Source organism: Entelurus aequoreus, linkage group LG20 (assembly GCF_033978785.1).
Source record: "Entelurus aequoreus isolate RoL-2023_Sb linkage group LG20, RoL_Eaeq_v1.1, whole genome shotgun sequence".
In the NCBI taxonomy this organism is placed as follows: domain Eukaryota; kingdom Metazoa; phylum Chordata; class Actinopteri; order Syngnathiformes; family Syngnathidae; genus Entelurus; species Entelurus aequoreus.
Window position 1 is genome coordinate 1,296,528 of NC_084750.1, and position 20,396 is coordinate 1,316,923.

Consider the following 20,396-nt stretch of genomic DNA (forward strand, 5'->3'; position numbering starts at 1 on the left):
TTAAATGCTAACATGAGAAGCATAACAACCTAAAAAAAAACATAAAATAGGAATTCCCCAATGAAACTCGCATACACCCATTACTCTCTGAGCAGCCAAGATCTTCACTCGTGTACATTAACCGGGATGTCTCGTAACCAAGTATGTGGTTGTGGACCCCCCAGGATTCAGTTACATAGTCAGCATATTTCATAACCTCAGTGTACCTGGTCTCGCTGCATTTGTTTCCCAAATATGGAGCCAACAAAAGCAAGCAGATGCTGCCAGGGAATTACTGCTCAGTATATTCCTGACAAGTAGAGACATGTTGGGTTATCCGCGGTGGATTTTGAAGAAGCACATAAAAATCACTATATTTCCATGCACACAATATGTCCGTAGTAACAGAATATAATCTATTCTAACATGTTTTGAGACATGCAAACACTTTTTTCTGAGCTGATGTGGTTATTAAGAAGCTAACAGGTATCCCTGGCACAGTCCTGTATCAAGCCCAATGTCAGCTGATATAAAGAAGTACATGTCGAAATGTCAAGTGCTTATTGTGCATGCTCACTGCTCAGATGGCAAAGGTTTATGGGATTTGTTTCAGTCCAGCACGGCAGCAAGGTGGGTAACGTTTACGTGCGTAAATGCAGCTATAATACAGTCTGACATTTGCAGGTAGGGATGGGAATTAAAAACTGGTTCTTGTTCAGAACTGGTTCCCAGTGTATCAATTTTTTGGAATTGCTTGCCATTTCTTTCAAACGGTTCCCTTAATGATTCTTTCAGGTGGGGATCACGTCATTACACAAGGTGTGCAGTGACGTCAGATTGCGAAAAGGCGGCGCCCGGTCGGAGCAAGCACTACCATTTTACAATAAAAAATAGCAACAGTTCTACTTGTAATAATTATAAGGCCGCTAGTTCATCAAGAGGACATACGAGCAATATGCTGAAACATTTCAAGACGCAGCATGCAATAATTGTAAATGAAAGTCGCGTTTTTATCTCATCGCAGCAGCTGCACGTCAGCTGAATACAACAGGTACTAACTAACACCGCCTATCATGTTAGCGCTATATTTGTTAAATTGAAATGAATACCTTCTCATTTAGATGAGCATGACGAGAAACACATTCTGATTGGCTCCGAGGCGGACAGCACTCGTTCCAGTTCACGTCTGCCGCTAGACGAATGTCACCGAGCAGCGACTAAGTTTATGGTCAAAAGCTTGCATCCATTTGCTGCAGTAGAAACTCCCAATTTTCGGCAAGGGAATGTTCAATTGTAGTCAGAGACATTTTCACTTGGTCATTATAACTCATACAATTAGAATATGGCGTAAAAGTCCATTCATGTCAGCAATTAACTTCAAACGTGGAACTAGTATGTGATATAAAGTACATGCAAAGTGACATATTTCAAAGCCTTTATTTGTTATCATTTTGATGATCATGGCCTACAGTTTTTGAAACCTTACATTTTCTGAGATTTTCAATTCAAGGTTTTTATAAACTGTAAGCCATAATCATCTATATTATATTGACATATCTCACATTACATGTAATAAGTTAACATCACATGTTAATAAATGTTACATTGTTGTGTAATTTTCCCATGCTTTATTATGTTAATTCTACAAAATAATATTTGTTTCTTATATTTCTTTTAAAAAAACAACAACCTTTTTATCTTCTATGCTACGTATGAGACCTCACTGTAGGCTTTGTAAGGACATGTGGCCTCTAAACTTATCAAAATGGAGGCAAATTCACCTTTTTTCCTCTTTAATTCCAAATAGGAATCGATAAGAGAACCGTTAAGGAACCGAATCGTTAAGCAGAATTGAAAGTGAAATCGGAACCAGAAAAATCGTATCAATTCCCATCCCTGATTGCATGTTTTACACGTGTTTTCAATGGGTGGTTTACATCAATTAACAGAAACAGTTCCTAGTGTCAGTTCTCAGTTGAGCAATCAAGCTTCCCGTCCAGACTATGAAAAATTCTACTTTTTCTGAAAGTCAAACAAAGCCACTTCCTTTTTTTCTTTTCAAACCATTAACCTCCTAAAGATGTCATATTATGATTTTTTCCCCTATTTTTAAAACCCTTCGTTTTGGTCTATGTAACGTGTGATGATGGTTCTTTGGTCAACACTTTGCATAGACTTTGCTTTAAAGACCTACACTATATTGCCAAAAGTATTTGGCACCCGTCCAAATGATCAGAATCAGGTGTCCTAATTACTTGGCCCGGTGTATAAAATCAAGCACGTAGGCATGGAGACTGTTTTTACAAACATTTGTGAAAGAATGGGCCGCTCTCAGTGATTTCCTGCGTGGAACTGTCATAGGATGCCACATGTGCAACAAATCCAGTCGCAAAATTTCCTCACTCCTAAATATTCCAAAGTCAACTTTATTAAAAGAAAAGTGAAGAGTTTGGTAACAACAGCAAGTCAGCCACCAAGTGGGAGGCCACGTAAACTGACAGAGAGGGGTCAGCTGATGCTGAAGCGCATAGTGCAAAGACTTTCTGCACAGTCAGTTGCTACAGAGCTCCAAACTTCATGTGACCTTCCAATTAGCCCACGTAAAGTATGCAGAGAGCTTCATGGAATGGGTTTCCATGGTAGAGCAGCTGCATCTAAGCCATACATCACCAAGTCCAATGCAAAGCGTGGGATGCAGTGGTGTAAAGCACATCGCCACTGGACTCTAGAGAAGTGGCGACGCCTTCTCTGGACTGATGAATCACGCTTTTCCATCTGGCAATCTGATGGACGAGTATAGGGTTGGAGGTTGGCAGGGGAACGCTACATTTCGGACGGCATTGTGCTGAGTGTGAAATTTGGTGGAGGAGGAATTATGGTGTGGGGTTGTTTTTCAGGAGTTGGGCTTGACCTCTTAGTTCCAGTGAAAGGAACTTTGAATGCTCCAGAATACCAAAACATTTTGGACAAATCCATGGGATGGCACTTCAAGTTCATATGAGAGTAAAGGCAGGTGGCCAAATACTTTTGGCAATATAGTGTGTCTTCAAGCCACTTTTTGAAAAACAAAGTTGTTGGATGCAAATAAACCCCTCCCCACCACACCCCCTTACGCTAACGAGCCATGTTTTATAGTTCGTTTATTTTGCTTTTCTGTTTTGAGTGACTTTCACCACAACAAAACATCCCAGATGGTTAAGCGAGACACAAAACACAGCGGCTTATTGTGTTTTGTTGTCAGCTCAATGAGGAAACGACGTGGAGGACAGAAAGTAAGAAAGCCCGGCTGCAAATCAAGTCTTTATCTCTATAATGCTAAATCCTGGATGTAAAATGCGCTTCCATTTTATATTACTGCATGACCACTTGTAAACAATAAAGGCTCAAGCTATCTATACAGTAATTATATGGTATAAGCTACATCGCGAACATATTAACGGATAATATTAATTTTTTAGAAAAATCATTCTTTATTTTGCTACAGGACAGTGATGATATTTTCTTACAGTAGAAGGTTAAGATAGCTACACAACAAATCAAACTAACATTGCTAATGTATTCACACATTTCTAACTTACTGTTATTACTTACTGTTTGTCTCGTCCTTTGCCATAAATACCGTAATTTCCGGACTATAAGCCACTACTTTTTCCCCTCGTTCTGGTCCCTGCGGCTTATACAAGGGTGCGGCTTATTTACGGCCTGTTCTTCTCCGACACCGACGAAGAGGATTTCGGTGGTTTTAGTACGCAGGAAGAAGACGATGACACAATGATTAAAGACTGACTTTTCATATACCGGTAGGCTGGTTATTTTGATAACGTACAGGCGAGCACTTTGAATTACTTTGCACCGTTGTATTATTTGTACTCTGCACGAATGCTGTTCGCCATGTCAAAGATGTGAAAGTTTGATTGAATGATTGAAAGATTTATTGTTAATAAATGGGACGCTTTGCGTTCCCAAACAGTCATCTCTGTCCCGACAATCCCCTCCGTGGTAGCAGGAACCCCTATATACTACGGTAATTACACATCAAAACCCTGCGGCTTATAGTCGGGTGCGGCTTATATATGGAGCAATCTGTATTTTCCCCTAAATTTAGCTGGTGCGGCTTATAGTCAGGTGCGGCTTATAGTCCGGAAATTACAGTAGTAGGCACCAACTATGCCATTAAAAGTTGTTTTTCTGAAAATCCATCTTTTCGTGAAAGTTTGTGGGTGAAACAGGACTTCTCTTTGCACACACTCAAAGTGACTTCTTCACAGGTGAAGGCACATTGCCACACATCATAAAAGTTCAAAGTAAGGCACTTTTTACTTCAGATGACGCTGAAAGTTGGTGTAGTGACGTGTGCTGGTTAAAGGAAACCAACAACAGAACATTTTCTTCACTGGGTTTCATCGTTTAAATGTTTTGGCACACTCGGTCCTACATCAATTAAAAAATGGATGACTCGCGCAATGTTTGGGTAATTAATCCGCTGACGTCACGTCTAATAATAATAATGGATTAGATTCATATAGTGCTTTTCTAGAGACTGAAAGCCCTTCACAGAGAACTGAGAATCCATTATTCATGCAGTCAACATTCACACAAATGGTGGTAAGCTACATTTGTAGCTACACGTACAACAGGAGCAAATTCCAAACGGACCGTTTGGAGGAAGTATGAAGGAAGGCAAGATTGTTTTAGAAATATCGCTACCATGCCTCCATGGTTTGATCTAACATTTTCGGGACTTGCACAGATCCCAAATACACAACAAGAGGTAGCAATAGGTAAGGAAGGTTACTTATGTATAATAGCACCCTTTAAATCCTGGCCACAACGGGGCTATTGGGCAAGAAACAAAACAAAACATATTTGGTGTGCAGTACTTGGGGGATGTTGGTATAATAGTAAATACCTTGGTGCTCTTTGTAGATATGAACATATAAATATATTCACTGCTGCATAAGAATAAATAAAAATACATTTGGAAGGGTTGAATACTAAGTTTGTTACAGTGGGGTTTTATTTTATGGAATTATTCATGAAATGTGTTGTTCTATGACTGATTGCTTGTTGTTGACATTTTATCATGTAGAAGCAACCCAGTTTGCACTGGTGAAAAGGTGGAAAAGGGAAAATGCACCTTTTTGTCTGTGCTTCCCCCCTTTTGCGGAAATTGTGTGTTTAGGGTTAACCCTATATATATATATATATATATATATATATATATACACACATATATATATACACAGTATATATATATATATATATATATATATATATATATATATATATATACTGTATATATATACAGGCTGCATGGTGGAACAGGGGTTAGTGCATGTGCCTCACAATACGAAGGTCCTGAGTAGTCCTGAGTTCAATCCCGGGCTCGGGATCTTTCTGTGTGGAGTTTGCATGTTCTCCCCGGGTACTCCGGCTTCCTCCCACTGCCAAAAAACATGCACCTGGGGGTAGGTTGATTGGCAACCCTAAAATTGGCCCTAGTGTGTGAATGTGAGTGTGAATGTTGTCTGTCTATCTGTGTTGGCCCTGCGGTGAGGTGGCGACTTGTCCAGTGTGTACCCCGCGTTCTGCCCGAATGCAGCTGAGATAGGTTCCAGCACCCCCTGCAACCCCAAAAGGGACAAGCTGTAGAAAATGGATGGATGGATATATATATATATATATATACTTTTGACCCAGCAGATTTGGTCACATTTTCAGTAGACCCATAATAAATTCATAAAAGAACCAAACTTCATGAATGTTTTTTGTGACCAACAAGTATGTGCTCCAATCACTCTATCACAAAAACAAAAGAGTTGTAGAAATTATTGGAAACTCAAGACAGCCATGACATTATGTTCTTTACAAGTGTATGTAAACTTTTGACCACGAACTGTATATATATTCAATTACATATACATATATAAATACATATACACATATATACACAAACATATACCTGTATACTGTATATATTCTGAGATCGGCTCCAGCACCTCCCGCGACCCCAAAAGGGACAAGCGGTAGAAAATGGATGGATGGATAGATATATACACAAACACACATATGTCTAAAGTTTTAGCTCTATTCTTGACAAAAGTTAGCCAGCCATCGAGTTAGCAAAACTAATCCGCTGTATTGTTCACTCTTGCTTCTAGCAGGCAGGGCACCAGAGACAAGTACTCGATGCAGAGCCATCTTCCTCGCTATGTTTTTATTAGTAAAGCACATAGCACTTTAGAACTAAGCACAAAGCACTTTATCTATGAGCTCTAGTGCAATGCACACTGGCACTTTATCTTTATCTCCATACTGTAGATTTTATGCCTACATCAAAGTGCCATCTGTGTCTATCAAGCTCCATGTTCTGATGTTTAAATGTTAGTTGTCTGGTTGTAGTTGTGTCTGCACTTGTGTTTTTGTTTTGTTGTTTTTGTGTATGTTAAGAAAGCAATGATGCACCTTGCCCAAGACAAATTTCCCCGCGGGGACAATAAAGTTGAACCTTGACCTTGACTTTAATCTCAGATTGTCTCATCCTGGTGTCGTTGGAGCCAACGTGTAAAACTATATTTGAGTAGCTAGCATTGCCATTGGCATTTCGTAAGTGTCTAGGCCTCTTGCGAGTCAGCTCCCGAAGATTAGCTTTGATGTCGGGAGCTCTGGCCCCGGAAACACACGTTACCTTTCTTATTATGTATCTATTATTTGTTGTTGATGTGCTGCGTTGACATGTCTTACACCTTTATATTCTTTCCTCCTCTTAAAACAGTCTCATCACCTCACTTTGTATCGGTCCTCCCTTGGGGTTTACATTTACCATTCTTTTCAAGTGTGCTTTCTCTTCGCTTCTACTATCTTCCCCTTTCGGATCTCTCAGTGCGACTTTGCGCGTGTGTGTGCCAGCTCGGTCGCTGCCATGGCGCCCCGGTAGCTCCGGGCCCTGTTGATCACAGCGCCATGCTGAAGTGTTGCCATAGCAACGACCGTGGCAGCAGTTAGGGCTGTGTGTGTACAAGTGTGTGTGTGAGAGGAGTGGGGGGGGGGGGGGGGGGGCAGGCTGTGAACTCAGCGGGCCTTTAGCTTAGCCGCGGCTCTCAGGAGAATCGAGTTGAAGCAAATAAAAACATCCTTTATTTTTGCCTCAGTTAGCTTTCTTGACTCGTTCCGATTCCGGTTTCCAACAATTCTCAATTCAATTATTTTGTGAGGAAATCATTACATAAATATCAATCCTATGAATTTGGAATGTTCTGAAGGTTCTTTTTACTACAGTTGTGGTCAAAAGTTTACATACACTTGTAAAGAACATAATGTCATGGCTGTGTTGAGTTTCCAATCATTTCTACAACACTTATTTTTTTGTGATAGAGTGATTGGAGCACATAATTGTTGTTCACAAAAAACATTCATGAAGTTTGGTTCTTTTATGGATTTATTATGGGTCTACTGAAAATGTGACCAAATCTGCTGGGTCAAAAGTATACATAGAGCAATGTTAATATTTGGTTACATGTTCCTTGGCAAGTTTCACTGCAATAAGGCGCTTTTGGTAGCCATCCACAAGCTTCTGGTTGAATTTTTGACCACTCCTCTTGACAAAATTGGTGCAGTTCAGCTAAATTTGTTGGTTTTCTGACATGGACTTGTTTCTTTAGCATTGTCCACACGCTTAAGTCAGGACTTTGGGAAGGCCATTCTAAAACCTTAATTCTAGCCGGATTTAGCCATTCCTTTACCACTTTTGACGTGTGTTTTTGACGCGCACCTTCTTACATACGTCACATACTGTCACGCGTGCACAGTCATACGCTCTCGCGGAGCAGAGAGGTAGCGGCATGGTAAAGTTAGCAGTGATGCTAGAGGTGTGGTAACAAATGAAGGAAGAATTCATTCCCAAGAAAAACAGCAGGGAGTCCATCGTCTGGCGGTGGTTTGGCTTCAAGCGGGAAGATGTTTTACAAGTGTGCGGAAAAAGCGTTGCTACAAAAAGTAGCGGCACTGCTAATGTGTAGCACCATTTGAAAAGTCACCCGCTGGAGAATGAAAAGTGCTTGAAACTCCGCATGCCAACATCTCCGTTCGGTAAAACACCAACAAAATGCCCAAGCTACCATTTCCAGATCAACACCGTATTAAACAAATAGTCAACAACAGAAGGAGATAACGTCCGCAGTAACCTACCACATAGCGAAGGACATATACTATTTGATTTTCTATTATGCAGCTCATTTTTATTTGACAGTTATTGAAATATCTTGTGTGACATCATGCACAAAAGTGCACTTTATTTGTTTTAAACTATTGTAGTGGCGTTCTGTACAAAAAGTGCACTTTAATTTAGTGTTGTTTTGAAATGTAATTTTAGTGACGTCATGCACAAAAGTGCAGTAATAGCTTGTTTTAAAATGTCTCTGACAATCTTGCACTTTCTGTTTTGGAATTTACATGAATGTTTGTGCCACTGCTTAATAACTGTTTAATAAATACAGTTTTGGTAAATTGACTTAGTTGTGATTTCCCTCTCTGCATGAAAGTTTAAAATTAGCATATATTAATGCAGTATGAACAAGAATGCTTTAATGTAGACACATAGAATCATCATACTGGGGTGATTATATGCATCAAGTGTTCATTCAAGGCTAAGGCAACATATCGAGATATATATCGTGTATCGTGACATGGCCTAAAAATATCGAGATATTAATAAAAGGCCATATCGCCCGGCCCTACATCAACCAAACAAAACCAGAAAAAAAAGATTATGGGACTATAACTATATAAAGTTAAAAAAAAGTGAAAGTTAAAGTACAAATGATTGTCACACACACACTAGGTGTGGTGATATTATCCTCTGCATTTGACCCATCACCCTTGATCACCCCCTGGGAGGTGAGGGGAGCAGTGAGCAGCAGTGGTGGCTGCGCCCGGGAATCATTTTTGGTGATATTGATTTAATCGATACAACTCTAGTATTGATCAACACTAGAGCTGTTCATACGGTGTATGAATTAATGAATGTTTGGTGTATGAATATGAATGACTGTTTGGTGTATGAATATGAATGAATGAGATTGGTGTATGAATGGATGAATGATAGTTGTATGAATATGAATGAATATTTGGTGTATAAATATGAATGAATGAGATTGTTGTATGAATGGATGAATTATTGTTGTATGAATATGAATGAATGTTTGCTGTATGAATATGAATGAATGTTTGCTGTATGACTATGAATGAATGTTTGGTGTATGAATATGAATAATGTTTGGTGAATTAAAATGAATGAATGTTTGGTGTATGAATGAATGAATGTTTGGTGTATGAATATGAATTAATGTTTGGTGTATGAGTATGAATAAATGAGACTGGTGTATGAATGAATTAATGAGATTGGTTTATGAATGGATGAATAATTGTTGTATGAATATGAATGAATTTTTGGTGTATGAATATGAATTAATGTTTGGTGTATGAATGAATGATTGAGATTGGTGTATTAATGGATGGATGATTGTAGTATGAATGACATTGGTGTATGAATGGATGAATGATTGTTGTATGAATATGAATGAATGAGATTAGTGCATGAATAAATGGATGAGATTAGTGTATGAATGGATGAATGTTTGGTGTATGAATGAATGATTGGTGTATGAATATGAATGAATGTTTGGTGTATGAAATGAATGAATGAGATTGGTTTATGAATATTATTGAATGAGATTGGTGTATGAATGGATTAATAATTGTTGTATTAATATGAATATGAATTAATGTTTGGTGTATGAATATGAATCAATGAGATTGGTGTATGAATGAATCAATGCAATTGGTTTATGAATGGATGAATGATTGTTGTATGAATATAAATTAATGTTTGGTGTATGAATATGAATGAATGTTTGGTGTATAAATATGAATGATTTTTGGTGTATGAATATGAATGAATGTTTGGTGTATGAATATGAATGAATGTTTGGTGTATGTATATGAATGTTTGGTGTATGAATATGAATGAATGGTGTATGAATATGAATGAATGTTTGGTGTATGAATATGAATGCATGTTTGGTATATGAATATGAATGCATGTTTGTGTATGAATATGAATGAATGTTTGGTGTATGAATATGAATGCATGTTTGGTGTATGAATATGAATGCATGTTTGGTGTATGAATATGAATGAATGTTTGGTGTATGAATATGAATGTATGGTGTATGAATATGAATGTTTGGTGTATAAATGACTGATTGAGATTGGTGTATGAATGAATGATTGAGATTGGTGTATGAATGGATGAATGATTGTTGTATGAATATGATTGAATGAGATTAGTGTTCGTAAGAATGAATGTTTGGTGTATGTATGAATGAATGTTTGGTGTCTGAATATGAATGAATGTTTGGTGTACGAATATGAATGTATGCTTGGTGTATGAACGAATGAATTAATTTTTGGTTTATGATTATGAATGAATGTTTGGTGTATGAATATTAATGAATGTTTGGTGTCTGAATATGAATGAATGTTTGGTGTATGAATATGAATGAATGCTTGGTGTATGAATATGAATGAATGTTTGGTGTCTGAATATGAATGCATGTTTGGCGTATGAATATGAATGAATGCCTGGTGTATGAATGAATGAGCGAATGTTTGGTGTATGATTATGAATGAATGTTTGGTGTATGAATATTAATTAATGTTTGGTGTATGAATATGAATGAATATTTGGTATGAATATGAATGAATATTTGGTATGAATATGAATTAATGTTTGGTGTATGAATATAAATGTATGTTTGTGAATTAATGTTTGTTGTATGAATATGAAGGAATGAGATTGGTGTATGAATGTTTGTTGTATGAATGAATGAATGTTTGGTGAATGAATGAATGTTTGGTGTATGAATATGATGAATATGAATGGCTGTAGGAGCAAATTGGTGGCATAATGCTAATGTTAGCTATCTGAAATTTGTGTGGTAGCAAAAAATAGCCACCAGCGTGATAGTTCCACATTACTTCCCAAAAAAACCCTCCCGCTGGTCTTTCTTTGCTTGGGACCTGCATCCGCCCCGATGCATTCTTGGTAGTAGCGTAATCCAAGATCATTTCCTGATAGTGTCTGCTATTTAACATCAGCATAGCTATTAGAGACAGAATATATATATATATAGAGAGAGATTTTTTTTAGAGACAGAGTATTTGTGACAATATTACAGCGGACATTGTGTCAGTGTGACACTATATGCGCTAGGGATCATGGAAATGTGGTCTTCTTCTGGCAAAACCGCTTTGGTCCCCTGTCCCCGCCAAAATCAACTCAAACTGAAAGTTCTTAAGTATGGCTTTAAATATTATTGTTATTATTAATACATGTTTCCTAACACTATCAATGTGTTTATCATTATTATTAATAAATATTTAACACCATTAATGTGTGAATGTGGAGTGAATGAATGATGACTTCTCAGGTTTCACTGTAATGCACTTTAAGTTTTTAGAAAAGTGTCATAGAATTGTAGTCCATTATTATTATTAATATTACTTTAAGGTTCCCTTTAAATGTGAAGTTGTCTTACATTCCAGGTTTTTTCATCCGCAGGGTCAAAATGTGATAATAATAACCGATCCAAACATAAAATACTTGTTTTTTGTAGCTTTTACGGGGCTTAACTATCAAACACACGCACACACGCACGCACGCACTAGTCCACTGTAGTGTGATCGTTTGTACAGTAACATTTGGGCTGTACATGTACAGTGTGTGTGTGTGTGTGTGTGTGTGTGCATTTTGGGGGTGGGGTATCTTGCGCTAACGAGCGTGGAAACACATGCGCGTGTGTAGCACTGCCAACTGTATTGCAATCGCCCCTCCACATGTTCACAAAGTCTCACAAGAGAAGGATTTTGTTGTCAGCGTCTCATCTTTCCTTTTGTGTGTCTGTGTGTTTGTGTAGCTGAACTGGAGTTTGTTCAGATCGTGCTCATCGTTGTTGTGATGACAGTGATGGTGCTGCTCATCATCTGCTTGCTAAACCACCACAAGATCTCCACCTTCGTGACCACGCAGACTCAGGCGGCGGGCCAGACCGTTTCCTGCAGCAGGTCAGTGAGTGTGAGTGTGTGTGTGTGTGTGTGCGCACGTGTGTGTGTGTTTCATCGTAGCTGAAAAACATGGGAGGGGTGTCAGAAAAGTCCAGGACTGTTTACGGTGTCTTTGGATGTGAGGCACGTCTCCAAAGCGCTTTGGTATAGTGAAGCATTATATAAATAGACTATTTACTATTCAGTCTAGAGTGCATAAAAGTGTGGCAGAACTGTATTTTAAATAACGATTTTAAATATTGATTTTAAATATAGATTTGTGACACCAGTCTTGCAACTATTCTTGTTGTTATTTTCATGCTGCATCTTTTCTTCTCATCACTAAAAAGTGAACAATATCTTGCTACCTCATTTCTTGTGTTTTTCATGAATTAGTTGCCACTTTTTGATTCATGATGACTCCGCAACACTGAGCTTTTTTAAGTCAGTACTTGGGTCACATAAACCGTACATTTCGGACTATAAGCGGTTACTTTTTTCTTTCACTTTGGACCCTGCGGCTTATGAAACACTGCGGCTAGTTTATGGATTTTATTTTTCGCTGTAACAGCCATGATAAAAATAGGTGGGAAAAAACAAGCAAATACACCTAGTAGGTGTTTGATTGTTTGTGCTATGGCACAATCTTATGGACGAGTTCGCTCATTGCAGGTGCTGCTTCCATTCACGGGTAGTACTTTTTTTCTCAACCGTAGTACAGTGTTCGCTTCCAGCCGTCCATAGCCTTTCTACTCGTATGGATTCTTCATTCATCACTCCAAGCAACGTTTGTAAGTTTTACAATATAACTAAAACAATTCTTACGTACTGAAGCGTGCCATGTGTGATGTCTGTAGGAGGTTTTCATGCATATTTGGATGTGCTATCGTAATGTAATCAAGCTAGCGCCGTTAGCATTAGCTAACATGCCAACACGTGTCTGTGTTAGTATTGACATACAATAGCATTATTTTTCTATTGTTTCAGTTTCACAAATTCCTCAGTAAATTCACAAAACTGTGGAGTTATTGAGTCTGTTTAGCTGATTGACAGCTAGCTTCTGCAGCTAGTGGTCCATGACGATGACTTCTGTTTTGTTTGATCATCCGTTTTCTGCCGTGTTACAGACACCTTTTGGAATCAATTAAGGTGTGTAAATAAACATTTACAAAATATTTGTGTAAAAAACAAATTTCACAACATACTGTATATATCTGCGACTTATAGTCCGGTGCGGCTAATATAAAGAGCATATTTTTTCCTCAAAAATTGTCGGTGCGGCTTATATACCGGTGTGCTCTATAGTCTGGAAAATACGTTATTTTATATTTTACATCCCTTAATTTTGGGTACAGTAAGAAAAAAAAATGCACAACTTCAACCCCGGAAGAAGGTATTCCAGCTTTGCTTGTTATTTGGCGCTATCGCTAACAGTGACTCCCGCTATACAAAGACTGGACTGCCTTTGTTTCGCAAGTCATCCCATAAACACTTCCTGTCCTTCACCGGTTGTGTACCATTTGTGAAATCGATACAAACACATCTTGTTACTAATATGTACTCTAATATCTGATCACCTGTTATAAGGTCTACTTGCTGACTAAGAGCATGTATCTCTAGAAGAAATGACATCATCTTTGTTACATTTTGCGTAGGACGGATGTCTGTGGCCGTCAGACTGCAACTCTCGACAAGGAGTCTCAGAGGTAAGAAACGCTTCCTTGCACATAAATCATTACAAAAAATTGAAACAGTCGCATTCCAAAATAGTTTGTAAAGTTTACATGCTAATACCTAAGCGATACAGGTCAAATGGATAAATCTCTCAGGGGAACTGCACTTTTTTTTTAAATTTTGCCTATCATTCACAAATTATTATGAGAGACAAGAAGACATCATTTTTTTTTAGGATTCTAAAAATGATTTAAAAAATTGGAAGATGCGGCTAATTTGAGTCGCCGTTGTAGCCTTCAAAGACGTCTAAAACTATTTCAAATCCCTGCATGGCATACTTGGTAACAGACAACAAAGACGACTATTTTTGGACAAACGAGGATTCACAACCTTCTCTTATCAAGCGTCGGCTAATGTAACCCGCTTGGTCCAGCCTCTGCTTCTGTTTCACTCGGGTCTTGCATTTGGGTCCTCCAAATAAGAGTGCAAGAGCGCTAGTCTTCTAATATTGTTTTCAATGGTATTGTTTAGTACATTCTTTGGAGTAATTGTTTTCACATTTGTTTCTTAAAAGTGCTTTCCAGCATCACCTCTGAGAAACATGCGTTCGCCAGCCATGAAGTTGGCGTGAGGCTCAGCTCATTTCCACCTTCAGGTCACTTGCCGGGAGAAAAAGTGTACACCACGTTTTTGTGCATACACACTTATAGTACATGAGGCCCAGGTCCTAAGTCTTGGGGAAAGGAAAATTGACTGGCCTATTCTGCTTCATGGTGGGAGACGCTCAAGTTCCATCAGTGTCAGAAAAGCTAGAGAAGAACTTGCCTAGGCTATCCTTCAACCTGAAGGCAACACGGCAAAGTAACAGCGATGACCTCAACACTTGGCTCTCGTCAATGGACAAGTCTGGACTTCCCAAAAATTGTAAGGCCTAGATCTACTAGCTTGTCTCCTCTGGCTGCTCCTAGTTTAATACCAGTCACCATGGAGGATGGCTTTGAAAGGAAGATTAGCTAGTTCCTGTGCAGGGAACTGGACCTGCTCTGTATCTTAAGCAGAATTGCACACTTTGGGCGTAAGACCAAGCTCAGCTTTTGTTCATCTAAAGTTCAAGGTCACTCGAGCCAAAGGAGTCCTGCTCCACGGAGATTCTTTAGGAGGCTTAAAGGTTATAACAGGATGGAGATGCCATACCCAGGATGCCGTGGAACAGGTTGCGTCACAGCATCTTGGTGGCTACCGAGTGGGTCGAAGTGGGTAGCAATTCAGTACCTGATCTAGGAGGAGCTACGTGACCAGGTGGGGGAAAGTCGCTTTAACTCGTAGGTCCAAGCAGGAGTCTTGGACCAAGTGAAAGTATTCAGCTTCAAGTTGCTAATCCAGTTAGCGTATGACATCCTCAATTACCAACTCTGCAAGAAAAGGGATTTTTTCCAACACTTCCTAAGCTCCTTCTCAAACCTCTTATGAGATGGTCAGTATCGTCGGAGCCATGACCAGATTCTGTGGGCAGTAGCAGAGAGCATCTAAAGAGCAAGCGGCAGCACCCCTTCAAGTGTTCCATCATGTCTTTTTGAGCCGGTGAGAAGCTCAACCCCCAAAGAAGACCCGGCGGGACCTGCTTGCAACAGCTAGGGACCCTGGGAGACTGTTATGTTTACCGGGCATTGTGGCAGTTCCAACACTGGAGCCATACATGGTCTTAATGTCCAGAGTAAGCAAACAGGTGGTTCTACTGGAGCTAAATGTCCCCTGGGAAGAGCAGATGGAGAAAGGTCTCGAACAACAGAGGACCAAGTATGGTGACCTGGTGGCTGAGTGTCAAAGGAATGGCCTGCCGTGAGACCACTGAAATGGGTTGCAGGGGCTTAGCACGACAGTCTCTCAGGTCCTGGGACTCCTAGAGATCTGTAGGCTGCACACAGCTTTTGATCAGCGGCAGTCATGACTAGCAACAATGCTAGGAAGAGTCTTCTGCCTTAGATGACACTTCACATACCTGTGAAATACGTAAACCAGGGAAGTCTAAAGGCTGGCTGAGAGGATCTAAATAGTGTTGGTCTTCGAGAGACCTCAACACAAGGAGGATGTGTGTGTTTGGTGCGTCAACCAACAGCAGCGCCTCACCTGGCAGCATAAACACACTACATTTGTTCAGCTCCTTCATTTCCTATCTTATTGTTTTGTATTGGCTGCAATAGAAATGTATTACAAACAATAGAACATAAAAGCAAATCCTCCAAAACCCAATTAACGTCATTCCCCAAAACCCTAAAAAAGAAAGTCAGTACAAAGAACAATATTCTAAAAAAAACTTTGCAAACTCGAAATGGGGAGGAAACCCACAAACACTCAGGACTAACGCCCTTGCATTCAGTTATTTTAGAGTGGAGTAATGCGCCCCCATGTGGTGCCACTTCTGCCATGCACCCAAGGTGGACGCAGAGCTGCATGAAGCATGCAGTATCATCACAGGATGCCTGCGGTCAACACAATCAATAACCTATATAGACTTGCGGGAATAGCACCCCCAGCAATACACAAGAAGGCTTTAGCAAAAGCAGAAAAAAGAAAACTAACTAAATAACTTTCTCTTTTGCACTGTTCTCCAAAAAATCTAAATATGGAATTGATAAACTTGTCTCTCAACTCAATTGATAAGATCTTCTTGACGAAAAGCTCAGGTTGGGTGAAACCTGCATGTCCTGACAGGACGTTTGCTGCCGAATACATGAGGGACTCATGGGAGAGGTGGCGAGTCTTGTCTGTCAGGACGTTGAAGACATCTATTTGAAACTGTGATAACAGGTCAAGTGCTGATTGGATTGCACATCGCTGTGGTCTATCGACAAATTTGGAAGACAACGGCAGCCGTTCAAGGAGCCCAAAGGCTGCCCTTTGCGATGGATTCGATGGGCAGAGTTGTGGGCATTCAAACATTGCCGATCTTGGAATTGAATCACAAATTGGATAAAATCTCGGAGAAGCTTTCCGCTCTGCAAGGCGAAATTAAGATCAATTGGAGCGTTACATTGGACGAATCCATTGGAATGTTTGCTCGCTCAAAGCCAATAACAATTCGTATCTACTACCACACACTTTCAAACCAAACAGTCTAGTTGCAATTGATTGAATGCCCTGAGATGACAATGACCTGAATGAATGACAACATTCATAGGCAAATCCTTATCTGCAATTCGACTCCCTCTGCAAATGCTGTAAACATCCCAGTGAGACCAGTGCAGGGAAAGACGCTCTGAATCTTCTCCAAGAACACCTGGAGTGTTGTCTCTGTTCGTGGACGCCGAGCGGCGCGACTTTTAGGTTTATAGGCCTAACATGCACTCATACGGACACAAACCACCACCCCCCACCCAATGCATTCGTACCCCCCGCTGACCCTGATATGAAGGCTTACGGAACGGCGCCCAGCTTTGGACCAGATGAGCTCACGCATCTTGTTGCAAGTTTTGAGTTTTCTGTGTATCGTGACATGTGTTCATATGTGCTTATTGTTGCTCAAGCTCTGTTTTTTTTCTGCCGCCAAACATACCAAGTTATGTTTAATGATACATATTGTTATCGCAGGAGGCTGCAAAATAAAGCATATGGTGATATAGATTTTGGCCCACATTGCCCATCCTTAATGTACAGTACACCATGGACACTAAAATAGTATTTAATTGATCAAGCTGAGTACAGGATTAGAGAGGTTCATGTATCCTGAGAACCAACATCTTCTGTAGTGGACATTTGTATTTTTCATAATGGTCCAAAATGTGTAACTCTGACCAAAGAAAACAGCAAAGACAAATGTCCTCTGGTTGTAAGGTTGATAATGTATCTTGCTTGACGTCTGCAGATATTTAAACTTTCTACTTCGTCTCCCAGGTTTTATATGCTCCCCAAGCCAGGGATGGCTTCACCGCTTCTGCCTTCGTGCACCGTGACCGCTTCAGTCGCTTTCAGCCAACCTACCCATTCCTGCAACACCAGATTAACCTGCCGCCCACCATCTCGCTGTCGGACGGCGAGGAGCCCCCACCGTACCAGGGACCCTGCACCTTGCAGCTTCGCGACCCTGAACAGCAGATGGAACTCAACCGTGAGTCAGTCAGGGCGCCTCCTAACCGGACCATCTACGACAGCGACTTGATCGACAGGAGTGGCGAAGGCTTGGGAGGTACGGGTGGTCCGAGGCCGCCAAGCAGCAACTCTGGCATTAGTGTAGCCAACTCCAGCAGCCACAGGCGATTGGAGGGGCCCCCGCCCCCATACAGCGAGGTGATTAGCCAATACTCGGGCTTGCCTTTTTTTCTACACCAGCAAAGCAATAACCAGAGGATGGGAGAGTTCGGGGGGCCTAAGAGCAGGACGATCCAGCGGCAGAACCTGCCAGAAAGCACAATAATGCCTGCCCAGTGGAAGGGCCACCACCCTGAGGACCCAGTGTAAGAAAAAGAGCGAGTGGGACATGACCTTTACTACAACATTATTGCATTTTCTCTCACTTTGCTTTGGAACTGCAGTTCTTATTGGTGGCAAACTTTCTTCATGGAGAGATGGGGTTTTCTTTTCAGGGATCTGTGCACAATGACAACCCCAACAGATCCCAAGAACAAGAACGGTGACAAGGAGACTTTACCAAGAAAAGTTATTTCAAAGTTGCACTATCTTTGGCTTGTAAGAGTAAGGAGGGAAATTGTTTGCTTGGAAAATGGACTGAGCTCAAGTTCTAAAAGCTAAAAGTCCAACCGCCTTTCAACCTCCAAGAAATACTCGTACTAAAAGTCTCTAACTGCAAGGGTGGTCGCTACAATCCTCAATGACCCATGGACCCCGAGCTACTGATGTTGTATCATCGGGTAAATGAGGTAACATGCTTTGAGTACCTTTAAGGTAGAAAGGTGCTGTAGAAGTATTTAGCAGAAAAATAAGTCCTGACATCTGCCTAGCAACACCGTCCTTATTGTATCCTTTTATTGTTATCTATGTGACCCTAGTTTTTAAAGGTTTGGACACCCCTGTTTTATAAGAACACAAATTCACTGACTGGTGCTCACACAACCCTAATTTAGATCACCTAATTCAATACATGATCAATAAACAAAGATAATTTTAGGGGCGTACTCAGATGAGGCCACACTTGGGCCCCCAACTGAAGTCTAACACATTTGGCTACCGTGAGAACTCTGATGCATGCTGAAGTTTGGTATGTTCTGGCACGGTTGAGGGAGGTCGGCTAGGGTATGGCATGACTGGTCATGTACACACATGCTCAATGTATTGCAATCGCTCCTCCACAGCAACATTTCGCAAACTCTTATAGCGTGGGACCTCAGTTTTTGTTCGAAAATGTCCAACAAAAATACAAGAAATAATGTCAATCTTATTGTTCTGTTCCAGAGACCCAATATATTGAAGATTAAAACACATTTTATTGAGAATATATATGTCAAACATGCATAAAACTGTGTGAAATAAAGAAATGAAATTTAATTTAACGTCACTTTTACTTTGATGAGCTTGAAGGAGGCGAAGGTAAAGGGGCGCTCACACATTGCCGGTTTGGATGGTGGTTCACGGTGGTCTTAACTGAGTCCCAAAGCCTTTCTCAACACGTTTTGAACAGGGTGTTAGCGCAGATTGGCGCAGTAGTACCACAAATCTCCCCTAAAGGCGTCTGAGTCCTGATCCCTCGACTCTGCATCAACCCCAGGGCCTCCATGTAGCTCCCTGATGAGCCCGTGATGCATTCCACCATCTGTGTAGTTACAGTGTTCGCATTGTGAAGGTCCGGGTGAAAAAAACCAGACTGACATTAGTCGTGTTAACACAGTCGTATCACACATCTTGCGGTGCAAATACAGAGGCTGCCGATATTTACACGGCGAAACGCATTTAGAACTGGGCCCATTTCAAATCGTCAAACTGACATCTTAATCAGAATCAGAATCAGAATCAGCTTTATTGTCATTACGCAGGGTAACGAGATTGAGGCCATTCCATACAGTGCGATAAAACAAGTGTACACTCTATACAGAGGGTGAAATGAATATGTACATGAATATCTACATGAAACAGGGTGGTTGGTGGAATGGGTTATTGCACCGAAGAGAAGGCAGTTATGAGGGTCAATGGGGAAGTCTGTTCAGGGTGGTTATGGCCCTGGGGAAGAAGCTGTTTTTTAGCCTGTTCGTCCTGGTTTTAATCATCAAAACAAATGTTTGAACGCCCCTTGTGAGAAAGATACGTTTCTTGAACGGGTCAGGGCTTTTACAGCAAGTTTGGATTTACACAATATTATTTTACACAGTATTATTATAGAGAGTATTTCACACGGTATTGTTACAGAAAGTGTTGATTTACAAAAGATTAATATAGAGAGTATTATTTTACACAATATTATTATAGAGGCTCTATCACCTTTACTTGGTACTTTTGTACCAGGTACTAGTAGAACTAGTAGAAGATGGTCAGCAGACCTGCTAAGAAGAGCAGTACTAGTCATCCGGTCTTTAACCTGCGTTAGAAAATCATTTGCGTACTCATTTAACGTGTCCTATCAGGGTTAAAAATATAAATATATGTAAATATAACTGAAGTACTTTTACATACATGTGCTGTGAGATACCTTCACA

At 40.2% G+C, this 20,396-nt stretch overlaps 1 protein-coding gene across 1 annotated transcript in view; it reads left to right on the top strand.

Moving 5' to 3' along the window:
• ldlrad4b (low density lipoprotein receptor class A domain containing 4b) overlaps positions 1–19,272 on the top strand; it is a 27,637-nt gene extending 8,365 nt beyond the window's left edge. The window contains exons 2-4 of the mRNA XM_062030366.1: positions 11,955–12,112; positions 13,737–13,787; positions 17,647–19,272. Of these exons, the coding sequence (XP_061886350.1) occupies positions 11,955–12,112; positions 13,737–13,787; positions 17,647–18,210 (773 nt within the window). The 3' untranslated portion in view covers positions 18,211–19,272. The remainder of the gene's footprint in view (positions 1–11,954; positions 12,113–13,736; positions 13,788–17,646) is intronic.
• The last annotated feature ends 1,124 nt before the right edge of the window (positions 19,273–20,396 follow it).